Consider the following 20,450-nt stretch of genomic DNA (forward strand, 5'->3'; position numbering starts at 1 on the left):
AGTGAGACCCAAATTTCTTCTGATGCAAACGAAAACAGTCTGAGTTCACACACACAAAAAAGTCTCAAGCCAAGAAGCAGTTGGCATTGGGTTCCATCTGACTTGATCTATGGCCTAACTAACCTAAAATAAAGTTCACTTTCCTCTGAGCAGGCCTGATTAGTAGAGAAAGCCAATTAACAGGAGCCCTTAGCAACCAGTCAGGGTGTTCTCTTCAGACAGCCTGAGGGAAGAGCCCTGGTTGGCTCAGAGCTGTCACAAGGGGCTTGACTACGGCTCTCCTGGGGCTCCTGAAAGTGGGTGTCCAAAAGTTACGAGTGCTAAAACTACAAGGTGCATGTTATGCGCATGGCCATCAGAGCTACACTGGAACATTTACATACTGCTCTACGCAGCCTCCAATCCTGGCTCTCCCACGGTGACCACAAGCTCATCCCAAGGCTCCCTGCCACACAGCTTCACCTCCCACCTGCCAGTGTGGGGGACTGCTTGAATTTCTCAGGATCAGAGCCTCAGACCCAAAGTCCATGAGAATCAGGATGCTGAGATCTCCCTGGGCTGGCCAGGCCAAAGAGATGAACATCTGGATGAGGTGAGGCCCCTCCAGACACTCCAGCATGGGCCTCTGTGAGAAGTATGCAGGGCACAGAACAGCGCGTGTGCTCTTGAAGAGCACCTGCTGTCACAAAAACTCTGTGATGCACTTGTTTGCTACTCTCATTCTAAAACCTGTCACCTCTGCAGCTGGAGAGTCCTATGTGGGCTGCATTTTTCAAACCCAGGCACCCGCAGAAGGCCTCTGGGGGGGACCCTAAAGACCGTCTGTTCCCAGACAGCTGAAGACAGAAACCTGAGAACACCATTTCCTGTGCTCTCAAAGACCAGAGGTGCAGTAACTCACCATACCTGACTCAGAAGAAGTTTCCAGCAGCCGCTCTGCCAACAAAAGAAGGGCGCAGCCACCTCCTAAATCTTGCTCTGGCGGCTGTCACGTGCGCTCATGGGAGGGCTGTACTCCCATTGCACTGTGGGTCAAGTGCCTCCTGGTTGGACTCCTTCCCACGGCTCCTATGTCTCACTACCCCAAACCCACTTTTGTGCCACAAAGGCCACTACCGCCGTTACCTCCCCCACACCCATAGCCTATGGCACAAGTAAAGACTGTCGCTTCTTTTTCCATCACACACTGACTCCTCCAAAATGTTAACACAGGACTCCAACCCACCCCTGGCTGAACAGTGCTTCCTAAGTGTCCTGGGGTTTGGTGGCTGTAGCTGAATGTTAACAGTTTTCTTAAAAACCGGGGACTGGTGTGTGCTAGAAGGAACGCTGAGGTCTGGGGTAAGGTTTGGGACCATACCAGCCTGGAAGGCTGCCTGGTGCTCAGGCGGTAGAGCTGGGTCCCTTCTTTTCTTGTTGAGAGTCTTTTTTCCCTGTCCTGAGAATAGGGGTCTTCTGTCATGAGTTACCTAGAGGATGGAGTTTTCAATCCTGAATGTAGGATAATGTTTACCTTTCCCAATTTATCAAACTTCAAAAACCCAAGACATTTCTTGTTCTTGAGAGTTCACAATCTTCTCCACCTATAATCTTCAAAAGGCTTCTTAATACAAAGATAAAGGGCTCAGGGGATTCCTTCTGGGTTCAAAGGAAGAGTCTTTTCTTCTTCCTGCTTTGATTGAAGACAATCAGTTCACTGCCTTAACCACAGTCCAAACACAATCAGTCTTGCAAAGCAATCTGTGTTGGAGAGCGCCTCTTCCTAGATATCAAAGGAAGCCTTAGCTTCTTGGGTTTCTAAGACGCTAAACTTGAATGCCCACATTCAGGGAAACAAGAAGGAAAAATGGAAGGAGGGTGAAGGGGTCAAATCAGGTTTGGAAGGTTCTACTTCACATGACTCAATTCCTTCTGACCCCTCGTGTCTTTTTCGGGAAACAGGATTCACCTCTTGCTGTGGGTATATATTCCCCCAATTTAGAAAAGGCTAAAAGGGGATTCGATCTTCCCTGACTTTTCAGCAGCATGAATTAAAGCGAGTTGGAAGAAATCCTTGTCATCTTTTAAGTTACCATTAGCTGCTTACAATTAGCTAGGGCCAGGATCTGAGGGACCCGAAGGGAAAGGGGCTGGTCTGGGTTGGGCTCCCCCTGGGCGGTAGGAGTGCCGGGTAGGTGTGGACTTACCCCTGCCAGTTCTCGCGGAAAAGGAGGAAGCTGGGCTTCAGGAGCGGGAGGCGGAGGAGTGCTGGCTGAGGTGCCAGCAGGGGCAGGAGGTTCTAGGGCATGCTCGCCAGCTGACTCGGGGTGACCCGTGCCATGGTGGGGGGCCTCAGCCTCCCCCCGAGGCTCCTCTCCCGAATCCGACAAGTCTTTTTGCTCTGCAGGGGACTGGGAGCAAAAAAGACAATTTTCCTTCAATGTGAATAAAGGCTGCACCACACAGCAGGAAGGGCGGGCAGGGGTCAGAGGCTGGAGCTGGCTCAGCTTGCAGCAGCTCCTGCGCCTGGGAGGAAGATGGGGAGAGCAGGCACCTGCTGCTGGGTTCTGCTCAACAAAACCGGCTCTCCCGGCTGACGGAAGGGAAGTGAGAGTGGACTAGGTGCCATGTGACTTTGCAAGGAGCTCTACGGTGTATGAGAAGCAGGACCCTTGTTTCCAAAACTATGGGCTGCCTGGCAAGGAGCTACTTGGCTTATGGGCCTTGGTGATCAAGGAACAGGGACGATCATGCAAAATATTAAAACCCCTTCAGGATCTCAAAAATACTGAAGTGGGGGAGCTGGCCATCAGCACTGTTTCTGTGCTTTAGGAAAGGGGGAGGCAGGCCTGGAACCCCACAGTTAGGGAGAAACCAGGGAGGCCGGGGTCAAGGGCTTCTGCCTCTCGCCGGGGTCAAGGGCTTCTCCCTCTCGCTACAGTTCTTCTAGCACTTTCCATTTGTTCTGCTTACACCCAGGATCCAGAAAGTGCTTTCCCACCTCAGTGAGTGCAGGTGTGGGGTGACACAGACACTGAGAGCTGGTTTTTGCATCAGTGGCAGGCGGGTAGTTCAGATGAAGGAGGGGGGCACATCCGCAGAGCCCCTCGGCCTAGGATTCTCCCAGGTGCATCCTCAACACCCCAGGCCAGGGCTCATTTGGAAAGCTGCCAAGGTGAGAGCAGCCGGTTCTGGAAGTCTTCCTCCCCACAGTACAACACCCGGCATCCTTTAAGGTGGTTCCTGGGACTCCGGCAGGGCTTCCATGGGCTGAGAGCTCTGTGGCCATAACTCCAAGACTTTTCTTGAGAAATGGGTTAAACACCTGGTGTCCTAAAACAGACTCCAGTCCCCAAACCTCCCTCTTGGCATCGTCCAACGACATGGAGCCATTTCTCGCACTCGGTGACCTACATGACTACAGGGCTGCCCCGTCTCCCCATGGACGTGGCTGTGTTTCTTCTGGGTGTGAAGTAGCTGACCTCTTTAGACAGGGTTTGGGCACTACTTAAAAAGCAGTGATCCGGGAGGAGGAAAGGAGCTACAGAAAGAGGATGTAAGAGAATGTACACAAATTCCTAGGAAAGCAAAAGCAATCTTCACTCAAAAGTAATCAAGGGGACACTGTTGCCTCTTTGTATCCAGGGCAGAGCCACGGACCAGCCGCTCTCTAAACCTGCACAGGGCACCATGGTTGGTCCAGCCACCCATGTCTGTTGCTACTTTATGGTGAGAGACTTAACACCTCACAAGAGAAAAATTAAACCCAGAGCTCTGTGGGGGACTGCCTATCTCTAATTAGAACCACTTGAATTTTTTGTAATCCCTGCTTTTGAAATGTAAATATTCAAACATCCTCATGGTAATTCAAAATGCTAAACAGGAGGACCAAGAAGTAAGTCATAAACATGGAAATCAAGACATCAAAACAGGATCAAATTCATCATCTTCGGTTAAGATGAATGATTTGTACAAGTGTTGAGAAGTATTACATCACTTCCTCTCTCACATGGGAGAATTAACAATGTCATTCCAGCATTTTCCACTCAGGTCCTAGCATTTCTCCTGGGCAGGAAGCGTAAGCTCTAAAGAACTAAGGTGAAGCCTGGAGTTTTTCAACATGTCTGGTAAAATCAGACATCAAGATTTTGCCAGCCTTTGACCTCATCCTAAAATACACATGGCTGGCAAAAACCACGTGCACCAGGGCTAAGCTCATCACACCAACGGTAAGCCTCAAAAGCAGGTCTAAACACCCTACGACCACATTTTCAGTGATACTGTACTTTCTGCTAAATAGCATTTCTGTAACTGCCTTCTTTTTACCAAATGGCCATTATTCTGCTAGTACAACCTCAAAGCCTCCCCACTTCAGATTAACAAATGCTCTGGAGAGAGAGCAACTGAAAGATACGTTTAGTCTTTACAAATAATGGAACAGCCTACATAAGTATATTTAAATTCTCTTCACATTAAAAAGAAAAAGAAAGAACTCTACCTCCATCCAAGGCAGTTAAGAAAGAAAGGTTTCATTTTTGCCCCGGAAACAATGGTGCACGTAAACACAGGCGTTTCGCCGAGACAGCACACCCCTCCCCAGGAAGCGCAGGCATGGGAAGGCGGTAAGTAACATCCCTGTGCTGCCAATCTGGCCATGGCTTCGTTTTAGGCGCTAGGACTACAATTAAAACCACACATGGCTTTTTCTACCCTGGAACGATAGGATTTGGCAACCTCACCCAAGGCTAAGTGATGCCACCGGCACCCACACGCAGGCCACGGTCCCAATCCGCAGTGTGCTGAAGTGCAATCTGGCACATCAACGGGACCCACAGAAAACCGCTGTGTGGCTTTGCCACTGAACAAAAACAAAAAATTCCTGGGCTGGCAGCTTCACGTCTTTCTTTTCAACTCCAAATCATGCTGAATTATGATTCAGCAATAAAACCTGAGCAGACAGAGCTGTCTCCTTTGAATGGCGTGAGGGGGATGGTGGAGAGGAAGGGGCTCTTTTACTTGCACCCCATCGGGTGGTCTGAGATCTCTTTCACTGAAAGGTAAGTCAGCTGGTCCCACAGTTGATGAGACTTCTTGATGTTTGAGGATCAAGAAGTTGTTAAAGTCACTATAAGTGACATCTGAGGGGCAATTAGGACAATTTAAAACATGGACTACATACTGGAGGATATTACTGAATTAACATTTTCATAGGAGTAACATGGTAGTAAGGCCACGCAGGAGAATGGCCTTATCCCTATGAGACACTCGTGGAAGAATTTAGGGCAGAAATGTCACATGGGCTTAACTTCCAGTATGAGAGCTGAGGGCAGCAATGTTAATGGAGAGATCAGGGGCAGGATACCCAAGTGTTTGCAGTGTCACTCTTTTCCAAGGATTTGAAAATTTTCAAAATAAAATGTTGAAGCAAAAAGGGTAGGGAGGGGGGGAACTCCTCATGAAAACAACGGCGGCAGCTCTAAAAGCTCGCTCCCAGCTCGGCTTCTGGAGAGCAAGACAGGGATGGGTTGACGGCCTCCGCAAGAGAGAACGAAACCAGAAGGGCTCTCAAACCCTCACTTCTGACACACACTGCAGCTGCTCCCTGCAGGCTCTGAACCAGAAAGCCAAGGAGAAACAAAGCCAGCCACCCGCCCTGTGTGTTTACTTTCCACCTCACTCCCGAGCGGCAGAAAGGACTCCAGGGCCATGTGGACACTGTCCTCCGACAGCGAAGCAAACACGCTCCTCCCGCTCCTGGCCTCAGCCCAGAGGTTTCCCACATGCCTCTTCGGCGACGGTGCCACAGAAGTGCGAGTGACAGAAGTGGGCAGCCCAACTCCCAAGGCTGGAGGGCAGTTATTTTTAGAAGTCCATTTAGAATTGGCTGTGAGCCAATATTTTGATAAGAACTATACTTGGCATTTTATTTTTAATTTTTATTTTTAATTTTTTTTTGAGATGGAGTCTCACTCTGTCACCCAGGCTGGAGTGCAGTGGTGCAATCTCAGCTCACTGCAACCTCCAGTTCCCGGGTTCAAGCGATTCTCCTGCCTCAGCCTCCTGAGTAGCTGGGATTACAGGCATCTGCCACCACGGTAGAGATGGGGTTTCACCATGTTGGTCAGGCTGGTCTTGAACTTCTGACCTTGTGATCTGCCCGCCTTGGCCTCCCAAAGTGCTGGGATTACAGGTGTGAGCCACCGTGCCTGGCCTACTTGGCATTTTTAAAAATGCCTTCCTGGCTAGCCTTCCGGTTCAACTCCAACATGTTTATGTAATTGGCATAGACCCCATGAAGGTCATACATGCAAATTAGCCTGCCAATCACAAAGCAACAAAACCCCCTTTGCTGTGAAAACAGTACTGACACAGCAGCTAGTGACTCTAAAAGCACTTTAAATTCATCTGAGCAAATATTACACGTTACTGTTCCATCTTGCTGGTTGCCCTAAAGTCTTCAGATTTAAAGAATTACTGATTCCTATTATTTGTTTTAAACCAGGGGGTGGCAAACTGTTTTGTGCAAAGGGTCAGATACTAAATATCTTAAGGCTCTGCAAGCCACACGGTCTCTGTCCAAATACTACTCCTGTAGCAGCCACAGGCTACCGCAAAGGGGATAGTTGTGGCTCTGTTCTTGTTGGCTCATGCCCACAATCCCAGCACTTTGGGAGGCTGAGGCAGGAGAACTGATTGAAGCCATAAGTTCGAGACCAGCTTGGGCAACACAGCAAGACACCATCTCTAAAAAAAAATTTTTTTTTTTTTCAAATTAGCCAGGTGTGGTGGTGGTGCCTGTAGTCCCAGCTACTCAGAAGGCTGAGGCGGGAGATTGCTCGAAGCCAGGAGTTCAAGACCGCAGTGAATTATGATCACGATCCTGCACTCCAGCCTAGGCCAAAGAGTGAGGCTCCGTCTCTCAAAGATAAAAACATAAAACAACAGCAAAAAACAAAACAAAAAAACACAGGTGGCAGGGCTGTGCCTTAATTTGCTAACCTTTGTTTTAAACTAACAATGGTTCAAAAGATAATAGTAATAAAATGCAAAATTCTAGAAAATCCTGATTTTACTGAACTCCTGAGGAATGACTATAACGTCTCCAACAGAGCTCTAACACACCCAACTCCTAAGACTTTACTATTCTCTAAAACTAGAGAAATGCACCAGTCCTTTCGTACTGACAGAACCTCCAAAAGACAAATCATAAAGCCACGTCATTAAGCTGTACTTGTCAGGGCCCAAGGGAGAGGAGACAGCAGAGGCAGATTTATCTTGGAAATACCTGGAGAACCAAAACAAAACTAGAAGAAAGTTTTCATGTTTCTGGATTGCTTCTTCAGCAAAAAAAGTAACAATGGGAAAGTTTCACGAATTAAAGTTACAAGTTTAGTACATAAGTCCAGGCTAACACACAGGTATCCTGGGAGGGGTGTGTTGGGGGAGGTTTAGAACAACCATTTTCCCCTCCTCCCCAACCCCTACAAACACACACACCCGATCCCCACAGAGCACTTCAACGTTGCTCAGGAAAACCGGGCCACATTAAGATAAATGCTGGCTTTGGGACAGGACCTGAGACCAGCAGCCGTGAGTCCCGATCATGAGAGTGGCTTCCAGCCTGGGAGCCGGTCACCTGTGAGGGACAGAAGCCACAGGAGAATGGAGTTGATGAGATTCTCAGATGCTGTTATTACCAACAAGATGCAGACATCCTCAAAATGCACTGAATTCAGCACAACACTTGGTCACTCTAAAATGCTGCAATGGGTATGAGGTAGGAGTGCCGCCGCCGGGCATCAGTGGGACTGTTGCAGCGGGTATGAGGTAGGGAGTGCCGTCACTGGGCATCAGTGGGACTGTTGCAGCGGGTATGAGGTAGGAGTGCCGTCACTGGGCATCAGTGGGACTGTTGCAGAGGGTATGAGGTAGGAGTGCCGTCACTGGGCATCAGTGGGACTGTTGCAGAGGGTATGAGGTAGGAGTGCCGTCACTGGGCATCAGTGGGACTGTTGCAGCGGGTATGAGGTAGGGAGTGCCGTCACTGGGCATCAGTGGGACTGTTGCAGAGGGTATGAGGTAGGAGTGCCGTCACTGGGCATCAGTGGGACTGTTGCAGAGGGTATGAGGTAGGAGTGCCGTCACTGGGCATCAGTGGGACTGTTGCAGAGGGTATGAGGTAGGAGTGCCGTCACTGGGCATCAGTGGGACTGTTGCAGAGGGTATGAGGTAGGAGTGCCGTCACTGGGCATCAGTGGGACTGTTGCAGCGGGTATGAGGTAGGGAGTGCCGTCACTGGGCATCAGTGGGACTGTTGCAGCGGGTATGAGGTAGGGAGTGCCGTCGCTGGGCATCAGTGGGGAGGGACCACACATTATTTCTGGATAAACAGTGGGGGTCCCCATGCAAGCTGAGGAGTCACTGCCACACAGCACCAACTAACTTCTGACAAAACTCTGACCATCCACACCGATCTGTCAGGGAGACAAGCCGATGGCTTCAAGGTAAATAGCATCCATCGTCGTCTTATCACAGAAGCTTGCTGCCGCGCCAATCAGACCTTCCACAGGCTACCAGCTCATCGCCATGAATCAGGAGAGGTACTTCCAACCACACTGCAACCCAGACACCCTGAATCCAAGGGAGAAGCAGCCTCATGGACACAGGGAATAAATATATAATGCAAACAAATGAACAATTACTCTAAATGCACGTATGCCAAGTTGGTTAGGGCCAATAAATCCAGACTTAAAGGTCTTGTTTCCCCTGTAACCACCATTGCTCTCCTCCTTTCCCTCCCTCCCTGACTCCCTCCCCACCTTCCTTCCTCCCTTTGCCCCCTACTGTCCCTCTGCTGTTGGTTTCCCTAAGGTACAGTGGCATTTCTCAAACAAATCATCAAGAATTAGGAAGACGTTTTCTAACACTGTTTCAATAAACCGTACTCTCTGAGCCCTTTCCACAACAGACCGATCCTAACCTCTCTCCGCGGTAACCTAAAGCCACCAGGCCTTTTCCCTCCAAACTCAACGTGAAAGTGTAAAGGCCTCTGCTTAGGTCTTGCCGTCTGTGGGCAGAAGTGGCCTTGGCAACGCGACCTGGAAAAGAGACTCTCAGTAAAGAGAGAACAAATTAGAGTAATGAAGTGAAGAGAGAACGTACCGGCCCCTTACCTTTTGTCCTTTATCCTTCTGAAACACAAAGACGGGCGGAGCAATGGCAGGCTTTTCTGCAAAAAGAAAAATTAGTTTTTTTCCCCCCAACACTATATGCATACAGTAAACAAAGCTACACTTGTAATATGTTAAACATATATATAAATGAAACTAGTAACTCCAGAGAACATCAAATCGCTTAGAACAGCGTCTTGACTCAGATGCCTGGATGCACAGGAGTGCTGGGTTTGTGAAATGCACCCAGAATGTGACGTGTGCCCTCTGCTGTATGCATTTATGATCAATAAGGAGCTTTCAAGACTCACTGAGAGCGGGCATGTAAATGGGAGTGGGAGAGCAGTGGAGAGTGTGGCAGCGCTATTTGGTGCCATCAACCGTGGCCTTGCAGGAATGTGGCGCAGAGACACCAGCTTTTTATGTGGCACCTCCTGAGTTGCAAATGTTAGAGACTAATTTAGCTTTTTAAAGTTTATAGGCCAGAGGGCAAAAAAAAGGGACGCGTTGCTCGTGCTGTTTGCAGAGACAGTTCTGGTAGAAGAATCCTAACGCTCAACCTGGATCTCTAAGTGAGTGCTGGTTGGGAGGAAAGGATGTCTGGAGTTGCTAGAGGTCTGAGAGTCCATCTTGCACAGCGGCTGAAGGAAGAAACACTCTGGGGTGTTCTGTCACTTGATGGGACAAGAGCAAGGCGGCCTGTAATGCCCACGCAACACCATCTGTCTCCTACCCAGGGGCAGCCAGATCCACAGCCCTGTGCCACTCAGCCCCGGAGTGGGTGGCAGCCCAGGAGGCCCTGCTGCCCGCACAGGAAGCACAGATGAGGACTGCCTCGACCCCATGAGGAGGCGCAGACCAGACCTGCCTCATGGCCTTGGGCCTGCATGCACTTTGATGAACCCTGGGGGTGCTCCCAGGGCCTCTTTCACCATTCAGGGCACTGAGGGCCCAGCATGGAGGCCAAGCAAGAGCAGCTGTGACTCTGGTGAATGCCCGCTGCGGGCTGTGCACTGGTGCCTCCGCAGTGAGCAGGATTTGGGAAGAGCCCTGCTTTCGCACGGCGCCCCCACCGTCGTGGGGAGCCAGACATTACCCAGGAAGCATGTGCTGCCCGTGATCACGACGAAGGCACTCTGCCTGGGCATTGACCTGGTCTGCTCTGGAGTCCAGGGGAGGTCCTTGAGAAGAGGGGGCTGTGCTGGGGTCTCAAGAAGAGCTGGAAGGGAGAGCAGCAGCAGCTTGAAGTCACAGCTTGTGGGGTGATGGGGCCAGGGGCAGGCGGTGGTCATGCTAACTTGCTGGGGAAATGTCATAAAAGGCAAGGGGATGCCTGGGGTTGGTTTAGGTTGAAAGCAAACAGTTTGGGGAAGGGAGAGTGAGAGTGGCTGTGGGGAGACCAGGTGGGTAGTGACTGAGGTGGAGAGAAAGGGACAGCACCAAGATGACCAAACAGACATCATCCCACTCCTGCAGAAGCAGGACAGACTCTGGTCTTGACCTTGGGGCATCAGTCCACAGCCAGGCAGCTCACTGATGGTGACATTCCCCCTACCATGCTCCCCAAAGACTCGGCACACCAGGGTCTGATTCACTTGTACAGCCAAGGCAAACACTGGGGTAAGCGGCGTGCACGAGACCCAGGTGCTACAAGGGAACGGGGGAGTCAGAGGGGTCTCCAACCAGACTTCCAAGTTTCCCTAAGCAGATTTCTTGCCAACACAGCACACAGGTGCTGCTTGACAAATGTGAATGAATGCACCTATGCCAGGCAATAAATGATGTCAAAGGAATGCTGGGGGACTCTGGGACAGAGCAGCAGCGTATCCACACTGTGTCTGCCACCAGGATCCTAGAGGTCTTCCGGTGCCGCGCCTGTACCCCACAAGCCCAGCCCTGAACTCTGCATTTGCCTCCCCGCCAGTTGCCAGGTGACAAGATGCACAGGAAGGAGCCAGGGTTTGAGCCAGCTTGGCACTCTCCAACCCCATTTTCTTTAGGGAGCTACCCACCCCTTGTCCTCCTGTCCCCCAGTTCAGACGGAGCCAAGCTCAGCCCCAGCTCCAGGCCTGACAAGAAGAGTCCCGCATGCATCGTCTAACACACGGCACATGAACAAAGCCAGGCCTTTGGCTGGAGATCCTGGGGCTGCTGAGCTGCTGGTGAATGACCCTGAGGCTGCCAGCAATCCCATGTCACCGAGAGGGGCCTTGGACCAGAGCCAACCAGCGGGTAGCAGTCACAGAGGAAGGAGGAAGACTAAATCTGGCCTGTGTTTGGCCCTGAGTCAAGCTTGGCCCAAAGCTAACTCTGCTCCCAGACTTTTCAGTGAAGCCAATCAGTGCTGATTTTTGCTTAAGCCAGTTTGAGCTTGATTTCTGCCCCTTGTCGCTAACAGACTCTGGCCTGAGAGAGGCGCGGTCTAGCCACTGCAGACTGAATTACACACATGCTGCACTCCAGCATCTGTGGAAAAGACCTTGGACAGGACTCAAAGTGACGCTAAGATGCTTTCTTTCTCTTCACAGCAAGTGTCACTGCCTGATCCACTCCATATTGATGGGTTTATGGTCTGTCTCACCCATTAAGATATAAACTCCATGAGATCCGAGACTGCTTTGTTCCCCTGGGTACCCCATGGCCTGAGAACAGTACTTGGCACACTGTATGGATTCAACCAACACTTCATGAAGGGGGAGTGGAGGGGGACATTAGTGAAAATGTGAGGCGAAGACACTTGGTGCCAGGCTAGTAAGGAAGGGCTAGAAGAGAGAGAACCATTTGGACGGGAGAGGAGTGCGTGCTGGTGATGAGAACCGTGTCAGTGGATCTGCAGGTGCACGGAAGGGACTGCAGCTATTTGAGTAACTATGGGAGGCCTGGGCAGGCTGTGGTGCCAAGGTCCTGCCCGGAGCCTTCTGGACACACAGCAGGGCTGAGGGGCATGGGCCAGGAGAGGGCCCCTCTGATGGAGCAACAACCCTGCCCTGTGCCTGGACATGTGACCCAGCTGGAGACAGAGGGAGGCTATGGAAGGGGACGTGAGGGTCAAGCTCTGAAAGGAGCCACCCAGAGAACAGAAAGTCAGGGTGACGTCCAATCAGATCCTCCGCAACTGCCTCCCATCTCTTGTTCCTGTACCCACCTCTGCCACCATTCAGCCCTCCTTTCCTTCTCTGCCTCTACTCTCTTAGATCTGGCCTCCACAGAGCAGCCAGAAGTACTGTCACAAAACACACACTTAAAACTGCAGTGTTGGCCAGGCGCAGTGGCTCATGCCTGTAATCCCAGCACTTTGGGAGGCCGAGGTGGGGGGATCACGAGGTCAGGAGATTGAGACCATCCTGGCTAACACAGTGAAACCCTGTCTCTACTAAAAATACAAAAAATTAGCCGGGTGTGGTGGCGGGCGCCTGTAGTCCCAGCAACTCGGAAGGCTGAGCTTGCAGTGAGCCAAGGTTGCACCACTGCACTCCAGCCTGGGTGACAGAGCGAGATTCCGTCTCAAAAAAACAAAACAAAACAAAAACTACAGTGTCGGCCGGGCACAGTGGCTCATGCCTGTAATCCCAGCATTTTGAGAGGCCGAGGTGGGCAGATCACCTGAGGTCGGAAGTTCGAGACCAGCCTGATCAACATGGAGAAACCCCATCTCTACTAAAAATACAAAAACTGAGCCAGGCGTGGTGGCGCACACCTGTAAGCCCAGCTACTCAGGAGGCTGAGGTAGGAGAATCGCTTGAACCTGGGAGGCAGAGGTTGCAGTGAGCTGAGATCATGCCATTGCACTCCAGCCTGGGCAACAAGAGTGAAACTCCATCTCAAAACAAAACAAAACAAAACAAAACAAAACTGCAGTGTCTCCCACAGACTAGAGGCTGAGCACCCTGAGACAGGCCACACACAGCCACTCACCCTCCACCCCCCACTGTGGGGGCACTGAAAAGCCCGCTGTCCCTGCACGTCCCACACTTAGGGTGCACTTCTGGACTTCTGCTTGGTTTAGTCCCACTACCAAGAGCCTGTGGTTCACCTTGTTTTCCATGGCCAGTGCTTACTCCTGCACGGACACCATCTCCTTCGGGAAGCTCCCACTGTGAAAGGCATGCCCGCCCTGCTGCACTCCCTCCCGAGCAGGCCTTATATCCTGCCACCGGGCACGCGGAGACCACGGCCACAGCAGCTGAAACAGCCTATCACCCAGCGTACACCGCATCAACACCCTGCAATGGGTGTTTGAACTAGGCCCTCTCTCTGTCGTTCATCTACACAACACCAGCTGCTATGTACTCACAAATATTTAGTAAGCCCTCATTCTGTGCAGGGCGCCACAGGAAGAGTGGAGAACAGGAAGCTGAGGGCAGACGCTTCAGGAGAAAACATCTGACTTAACGGGAGGGGCGTGTTTGCACTTGGTGACCAGGCACTGCGGAGCCCTGGCACTCCCAGAGGGGTGTGTGGTGACAGCATCTACCCCTAGATGTAAGTTCTAGAAAGTAGGGCCTCGTCTGTTCCGTTTCTCTCTGTATTCTCAGTGCCAAACACAGAGCCTCACATTTAACAGGCACTCAACTGGCAGTTAGGGGGTGAATGAAATGTCACATGCCGCAAGGACTAGGACCCAGGGAGGCATGGTCAGGGCTCTCCAGAGGAACGGAATAGGAGATGAACTTCACCCATCTCGGCCCATCAGGACCCCTGCTGATGGCAGGTCTGGCATTCATGACTGACCCAGCCACTGCACTAACATGTAGAAATGAGCTTTAGTCACAAAACACACAGCGTCAGTTACTCATGCTGCATTTCTACTCAGGCCAAAGGTTGATCAACTGCAAATCAGCACGGCTATTGCAAACAGGCAACACACACAAGCCCCATTCCAGGCAGGACCGCCCACTGCCCCCAACTACCAGACACACGGGTTGCTGTTCGTAACCATTCCCTATCACCAGGCTGATTCTGGCTATATCAGTGAGGAAGCAGTGTGTGAACACCACTACCTCCAACTCAAGTTTGGGGAATGGACAGGCGGCCAGAAGTAGGGAGGCTTCAACGACCTGCTTCAATTCCTAGCCCAGCTTTTCTTTCACAGGTCAAGGGAAAATCACCACTGGAGATTTCTAGAGACCCACCATGAAGACCTTTAATATTAAAATAGGAGTCAAATGCAGACTATTTGACCCAGAATCTGTCAACCAAGTGGTTGGGTTTTTTGTTTTTGTTTTTGGTCCTGTAACATGCTCCCTGTTGAAACCTAGTTTGTAAAAATGCAGTCTGTCTGGAGATTGATTTTACACATCAGTATATTAAGAGATCAGAAAACCAATACAAGGCACAGTGGTTTTGTAATGGGGTCATGTTTGTAATCCCAGCACTTGGGAGGCTGACGAGGGAGGATCACTTGAGCCAGGAGTTGAAGACCTGTCTGGGCAACATAATGAGACCCTATTTCTACAAAAAACAAACAAATAGCCAGGCATAGTGGCACACTCCTGTAGTCCCAGCTACTTGGGAGGCCGAGGTGGGAGGACTGCTTGAGCCCAGGAGTTAGAGGCTGCAGTGAGCCATGATCGTGCCACTGCACTCCAGGCTGGGTGACAGAGTAAGACCTTGTCTCAAAAACAGAGAGAAGGGAAAGAAACTCATTTGACCAGATGCTTCCCAAAGTCATTTGACCAGGGAGTCCCCCCATTTCTAGGGACATCCACGATGAGGCCTGAGAATGACGTTTCATGGACCACTGTGGACAACACTGATGTGTGAAGTGGGGGAGCTTCTGAGCCCCTCCTCCTTGGACACAAGTCACCTCAAACAACGTGTGAAGTGCTCTGGCCCACCACATACTTCCTCTCTGGCCTCACCATGGCCTTCAGGGGCACTGTGCACCAAGTCCCACATGGCTGCTGCTGAATTCAAAACCCTCGTCCCATCTAGCATCCTCTACCTTGCGACCCTCCTCGGCTCACATGCACAGACGGCACCCAGCCTGAACCCAACAATTGTGATCCTGTGACGATCACAGACCCAGGCCAGGGAGAGTCCCCTGCTGCCCCTGGTCCCCCAGGAAAACAGCAAGGGAAGATGGCCTGGCCAGAAACTGAAAGGAGTGAGCCCCTGCTAGCATCCGGGCCCACAGTGCTGGCTCTCCCTCCCGTCCCCTGCTACCCTCAACCCACTTGTGAGGCTCAGATGCAAAATGGGACCAGCTGGGATTCCGGACAGGGCCGGTGTCCTGGTCCTGGTATTTGCAGCCCCAGCAATGAGCAGAGACAGGCTAAGAAGCAAGCCAGCCCCAGCACAGGAAGCTTGGCCATCTCTGCTCTCCTTTCCAACTTCTGCCAGATGTTGGGAACCCCTTAGACCTGCTTGGCCCTGCCCCCCAACCTCCACCTAGTCATCCTCATGTGGCTATGGCTGTCAGGGTGCTCTGTCCCACCTAGTTGAGCCTGCTGCACAGAGAACGAAAAGATTCAATCCTAATATTTGCTCAGCAATTCCACACATCCCAGCACCCCTGTGCACTAAGCACTGCGTCGGCCTCTGGAGACACAGCAGTGACACAGGGAGACACGTCCATGTCTGTCTAGAGCGCCCATCACACCTTATCTGAACATATGACACAGGGGAGGCACTGCAGGCCCTAGGAACATAGAGCTGGGGCTTCCAACCCAGTGAGGCTGTGAAGGGAGTGAATCAGGGAATGCTGCTGGGAGAGGGGCTGTCTGGACAGAAGGACAAGCAGCATTTGGCCACGTGACCGGGAAGCACACAGCAGCAGAGTGAGGAGTGCTGGAGGAACCAGGTCAGGGTGGCACATGCAGCGGACCTAGTACTGTGCTAGTGCTTGGGACATGCCTTGGGGACAGACTGGAAAACAGGCCAGCCTAGGGCAAGAGGAGCTAAGTGGAGGTGGTGGGGCGGGGTGGGGGGGGGGGGCGCGCCTCCACCCTTCCCTGGGGTCTGAGGTCTGCACATTTACACCTGCATGGGTCAGTGTAGAAGCTCCTAGGAAGGAAACTCCAATCAAATTGATGCAGTTCCTATGATAGCTTTTTTGAGGAAAGAGCCAAAGATCGCTGCAATGAAGGCGGGGATCCCGGTGGAAGGGGGTCTCTTCCCCTGGAGGGATACAGGCTTCCTCCTGACCCTAGAGGAACTGTTCTCCTTGCAGGGGGCAGTAGGTCTCTGAGGAGGTGGGGGACTTGAGGAGGTGGGCCCTTCCTCTAAAGCAGAAATGACCGACCTGGGACCCAGGTGGCTTGGGGGTGTGTGTGCGAAGTCCATAAAACCCTCACCCTGAACCCTGATGAAGTCACCTCTGTAATTTGGTGGACAGCATCTTTGTCTAGGGAAAGGGCCCAGATACTGCCTCTTCAAAGACTAAGGAGGGTGAAAGGAGGAGGGTGGTTTGAACAGCCCACATGTGAGAGTTAAATAGCAGGCTTTCTGGTAGCACCTCTACAAGCAGCCTCCAGGGACCAGGACTCAAAAGGTTTTATCTGTATTTTTTCTGCCAAGAGACTGACTGGTGGCAAAACTTTGATGACAAAATGAATTCTGTGTCTATTTCAGAGGCAGCAAGGAGGGGAGAGGGTGCTACAGAGCCCCTTGGGACAGGGTGGGTGGTGGGGGCTTCCCAGACTTAAGGGAAGGAGTGAGGTCTCTGCAGCCTACTGCAAGCAAGGAAAGGAGAAAGCAAGGAGCTGGGCTGAACTCCAGCGGTGGCCCAGGGGAGAAAGGTGAGCTTCCCACCCCTCCCGGTGAAGAAGGCTTGTGGACTCCTTTCTGCCGCTTAGACTCATCTTAGTTCCTGCCGTGATATGCACAGCAAAGGCAGCCACAAATGGGGTCTCCAAGACGCGTGCTGGTTTCATACATGCGGCCAGCGTTCTTCGAGCACTTCTTTATGTGTTAGGTTTTATCTGCATCATGTCACCCAATCTCCACAACCACCTTAGGAGGTGGCTTACACCAACATCCTTTCACAGGAAAGGAAACGGATAATCAGGTCAAGCGATCTGTCGGAGGTGGGCCCGGGTCTTCGGGCCAGGTGGGCTGACTCTGAAGCCCGGGCCCATGCTCCTGAGCGCCATGCTCCACTCCGCTGCTGGCCAAGAACTACGTGTGCAAAAGGGAGGAGTTACCTGGGTCTCCAGTTTGCTTCCTCTCACCTTTTCTGCGCAGGTAGGCCTCAGAGCTACAACACATACACTCTTCCCTTTAGAGAAATGACAGCAGGAATAAAGCAGCTGTCAGTTGCTATTCTGGATAAGCACCTATGGAGGAGCACGAACCAAACTAGGGGGCCAGTCATGAGTTCCGGGGTCAGTGCAAGGCTTCCCACAGGTCACATGACCACCTGCCTCAGCCAGCACACAGTGTGTGATTATCCCAATGGCTGATCCCCGACAAGACTGCAATCCTTTAAGGTTGTCAAGACAAGGATCAAAGACACATTCCAAGGCACACACTCAATGGTGACACAAGCTGCTTTCTGTCTTCATCTGTCAAATGTTCGGCCCTGGAATGCTTTGCGTAATGTATTCAGAATCTAAGCTGACAACACACACACTCTCGCCTCCGCCTCTCTCCTCTTCCATATAAACTTTCTTTCCTCACTGCTGCAGAGAATAATTTACAAAGAAGCAAGGGCAGCCCTGCCTTGCAGTAAGCTTTGCCTCCCCACCGGCCCATGGCTGTCTCCAGCCTGTCATGGAGGATCTCCCGCTAAAACGAAATAGAAGAAACTACGTAGGCCCGGGAAAACACATACAGGAGAGAATCTGGAATATCTTTGCTTTTTCTGTTTATTCGCCTCCTGACTGATGACTCCAATAACTGCCAAGAAACTGCCCTCATCTAGAAAGCGACTTAGAACTCCTGACCAAACTGTCAGCAAGGTACTTGGATAAAATTAGCTTTAATCCTGGGCTGATATGTCTTAATCTTCTTACCTGTGAAAAAAATATGGAAAGCATCTCGCCAACACAAATAACAGTCTATTAAAATGTGGCAGCTCCTGTAATCTGGTGACACAATCACAACCCTTCAAGTCATTTATTTTTTCAGAAATTATTATAAACAGTTCTGTGCCACAGCACAAAGGTAAATCTGTCGCTGACGTGTCAGGTCTGTCCTCCAACTGATTCTTTGGTACAGAATGGAACTGATCTCAAACATGCAGTTGCTAGGTGATGCCTCTGCGGATCTCCGTGTATAGCACGCTCGGGGTTCTCCAGCCCAGCTAGTGGAAAGCGGTGGGACCCTGGATGACTCCATTCTTTTCTCAATACTCGAATATATTTCTATAACTTTCAACTGGTCTCATGGAGATTATGGGGACACACTTTTTGGAGCTGATGATATCTTACATTTTATGTACTTGTTTCTGGAATGCTCATCATCTTGGCATTACCTTCAACTACCGAACTCCAAGCCAATCTCCACCACTCTCATCTCACCACCAGATACTTACAATTCCAACAAGCATTGCAGGGGCAACAGGCATTTGTTAAAAGGTCTTTACTGGACTCCGAGGTAGGTACTTTACATATCTAGTCTCATTTATCATAGCCACATCCCCATGACATCCTCCTCATATCCCACTCCACCCCATGAGGGCCAAGCCACATTCTGCCTTCTTTATTTCTACCTTTATCAGCCCTGCAGCCAAACTCTTCTAAGCCTCCACTCCTGCACCACCCAGACCGTAAGCCCCTGGGGGCAGAACTTGCACTTCTGAACAGAAACCCCATAAAGTTATACAAAGTCAGCAACTCTGCCTACAGCTGTATGGATGGCTGGGCACAGTGGCTCATGCCTGTAATCCCAGCATGTTGGGAGGCCGAGGCATGTGGATCACTTGAGGAAAGGAGTTTGAGACCAGCCTGGGCAACATGGTGAAATCGTGTCTCTACCCAAAATACAAAAATTAGCTGGGCCTGGTGGGATATGTAATCCCAGCTACTCGGGAGGCTGAGACCCAAGCATCACTTGAACCCGGGAGGTGGAGGTTGCAGTGAGCTGAGATAGCACCACTGCACTCCAGCCTGGGCAACAGAGTGAGACTCTGTCTCCAAAAAAAAAAAAAAAAAAGAAAAGAAAGAAAAGAAAGAAAAAAGAAAAAACTGTATGGAGAGATGGAGGATCCAGCTTTAATGGCACTTTTCTGTTCCGCCACTAGGTGGTGTGACACCAACACAGCTGAGGCAACATGCAAGTGGCTGAAGACTCGGGAAAGTTCCAGTAGAGACAACAGAAATCCCCTCCTCTCTACACGGAAGCTTACGAGAAGGAAATCCAAGAACTACAGAATTTATGCTGAGGCAGCAGAGCAAAACTGATGATACTGGAGAGCACGCGCTCTGGTCTTTGTGCGTGTTCAAACGTGCCCTGGCCACTTACGTGTGGTTGGGATCCCAGATAAGACAATGTACCTCTGGCACAATGTCTTCATTTGCATATCAGGGCTGTTATTTCACCCCAGGCAGCTTCGGCAAGGATGAAATGAAATGCTGCACATGCCGTGTTTGGGGAAGTGGTTGGCACACAGGATGATTCCACACTGGCACTGGTAGCATTATTATGCTCGGATGATTGCAAACACATTGATGCCACCTTACAGCATGGGCCTTGGATTCAAGGACAGCTGCCAATGCCCGGCAATGACAAATGCGTCAGAGTCTGACCCCTTTTAGGGGGTGGAATGGTTGGATCCAAGAGCTGCCTGGACGCCTGGGACACTCAAGGCAAACACTCAGGTGCTCGGAATGCCTGAGCCCTTCTGAGGTCACAGGAAACAGGTGGGATCTGAAGACAGGCCGAGCTGAGTGGCCTAGCCTTGCTCTCACCAGCAGGATCTACCAAGCACAGACTTGTGCTAGGCGCCGAGCTTGCCACTGGAGACAGGAAAGAAATGGCAGACAAGGCCGCAAGCTCTCTACTGGGAAAGAGAAAACAAACAAGTACCTGCTGTGTGCAGAGATAACTGGGTAGTTCTGGAGCTGGGTGCTGTAGAGAAGATACCACAGGATGGTGGGAGAGAGTGAGTGAATGGGGAAGGCCTCACTGAAGCTCACACATGAAGGGTGAGCAGGGATGAGCCAGGTGAAGGCAGGGGATCCCAGGCAGAGGGGACCCCAAGTCAAAGATTCTAAGGAAAGGAAGAGCCTGGAGGCCCATGTTTGGAGGGGAGGAGGACGGGAAGGGCTCGGTGGAGCCCACAGGACATTCAGCCTTGCAGGCCATGCTGAGGAATCTGGATTTATCCAGTGTAAAGGTTGGGGCCCAGGCTCTGGACTC

The 20,450-nt window shown here is 51.2% G+C and overlaps 1 protein-coding gene across 6 annotated transcripts in view; it reads right to left on the reverse strand.

Moving 5' to 3' along the window:
• The window catches only part of RANBP3 (RAN binding protein 3), a 62,537-nt gene that overhangs the window by 33,030 nt on the left and 9,057 nt on the right, over window positions 1-20,450 (reverse strand). For 2 of the 6 annotated variants that reach the window (XM_054463115.2, XM_054463114.2), the window contains exons 2-3: window positions 9,153-9,208; window positions 2,187-2,390 (exon numbers count right to left, since the gene is read on the reverse strand). The exons of 1 other annotated variant lie outside the window; for it this stretch is intronic. In XM_054463115.2, coding sequence (XP_054319090.2) covers window positions 2,187-2,390; window positions 9,153-9,208 — 260 coding nt within the window. The remainder of the gene's footprint in view (window positions 1-2,186; window positions 2,391-9,152; window positions 9,209-20,450) is intronic. 3 more of the 6 variants (XM_054463116.2, XM_054463117.2, XM_054463118.2) reach the window with 2 other exon arrangements.

Source organism: Pongo pygmaeus, chromosome 20 (genome assembly GCF_028885625.2).
Source record: "Pongo pygmaeus isolate AG05252 chromosome 20, NHGRI_mPonPyg2-v2.0_pri, whole genome shotgun sequence".
NCBI lineage: Eukaryota > Metazoa > Chordata > Mammalia > Primates > Hominidae > Pongo > Pongo pygmaeus.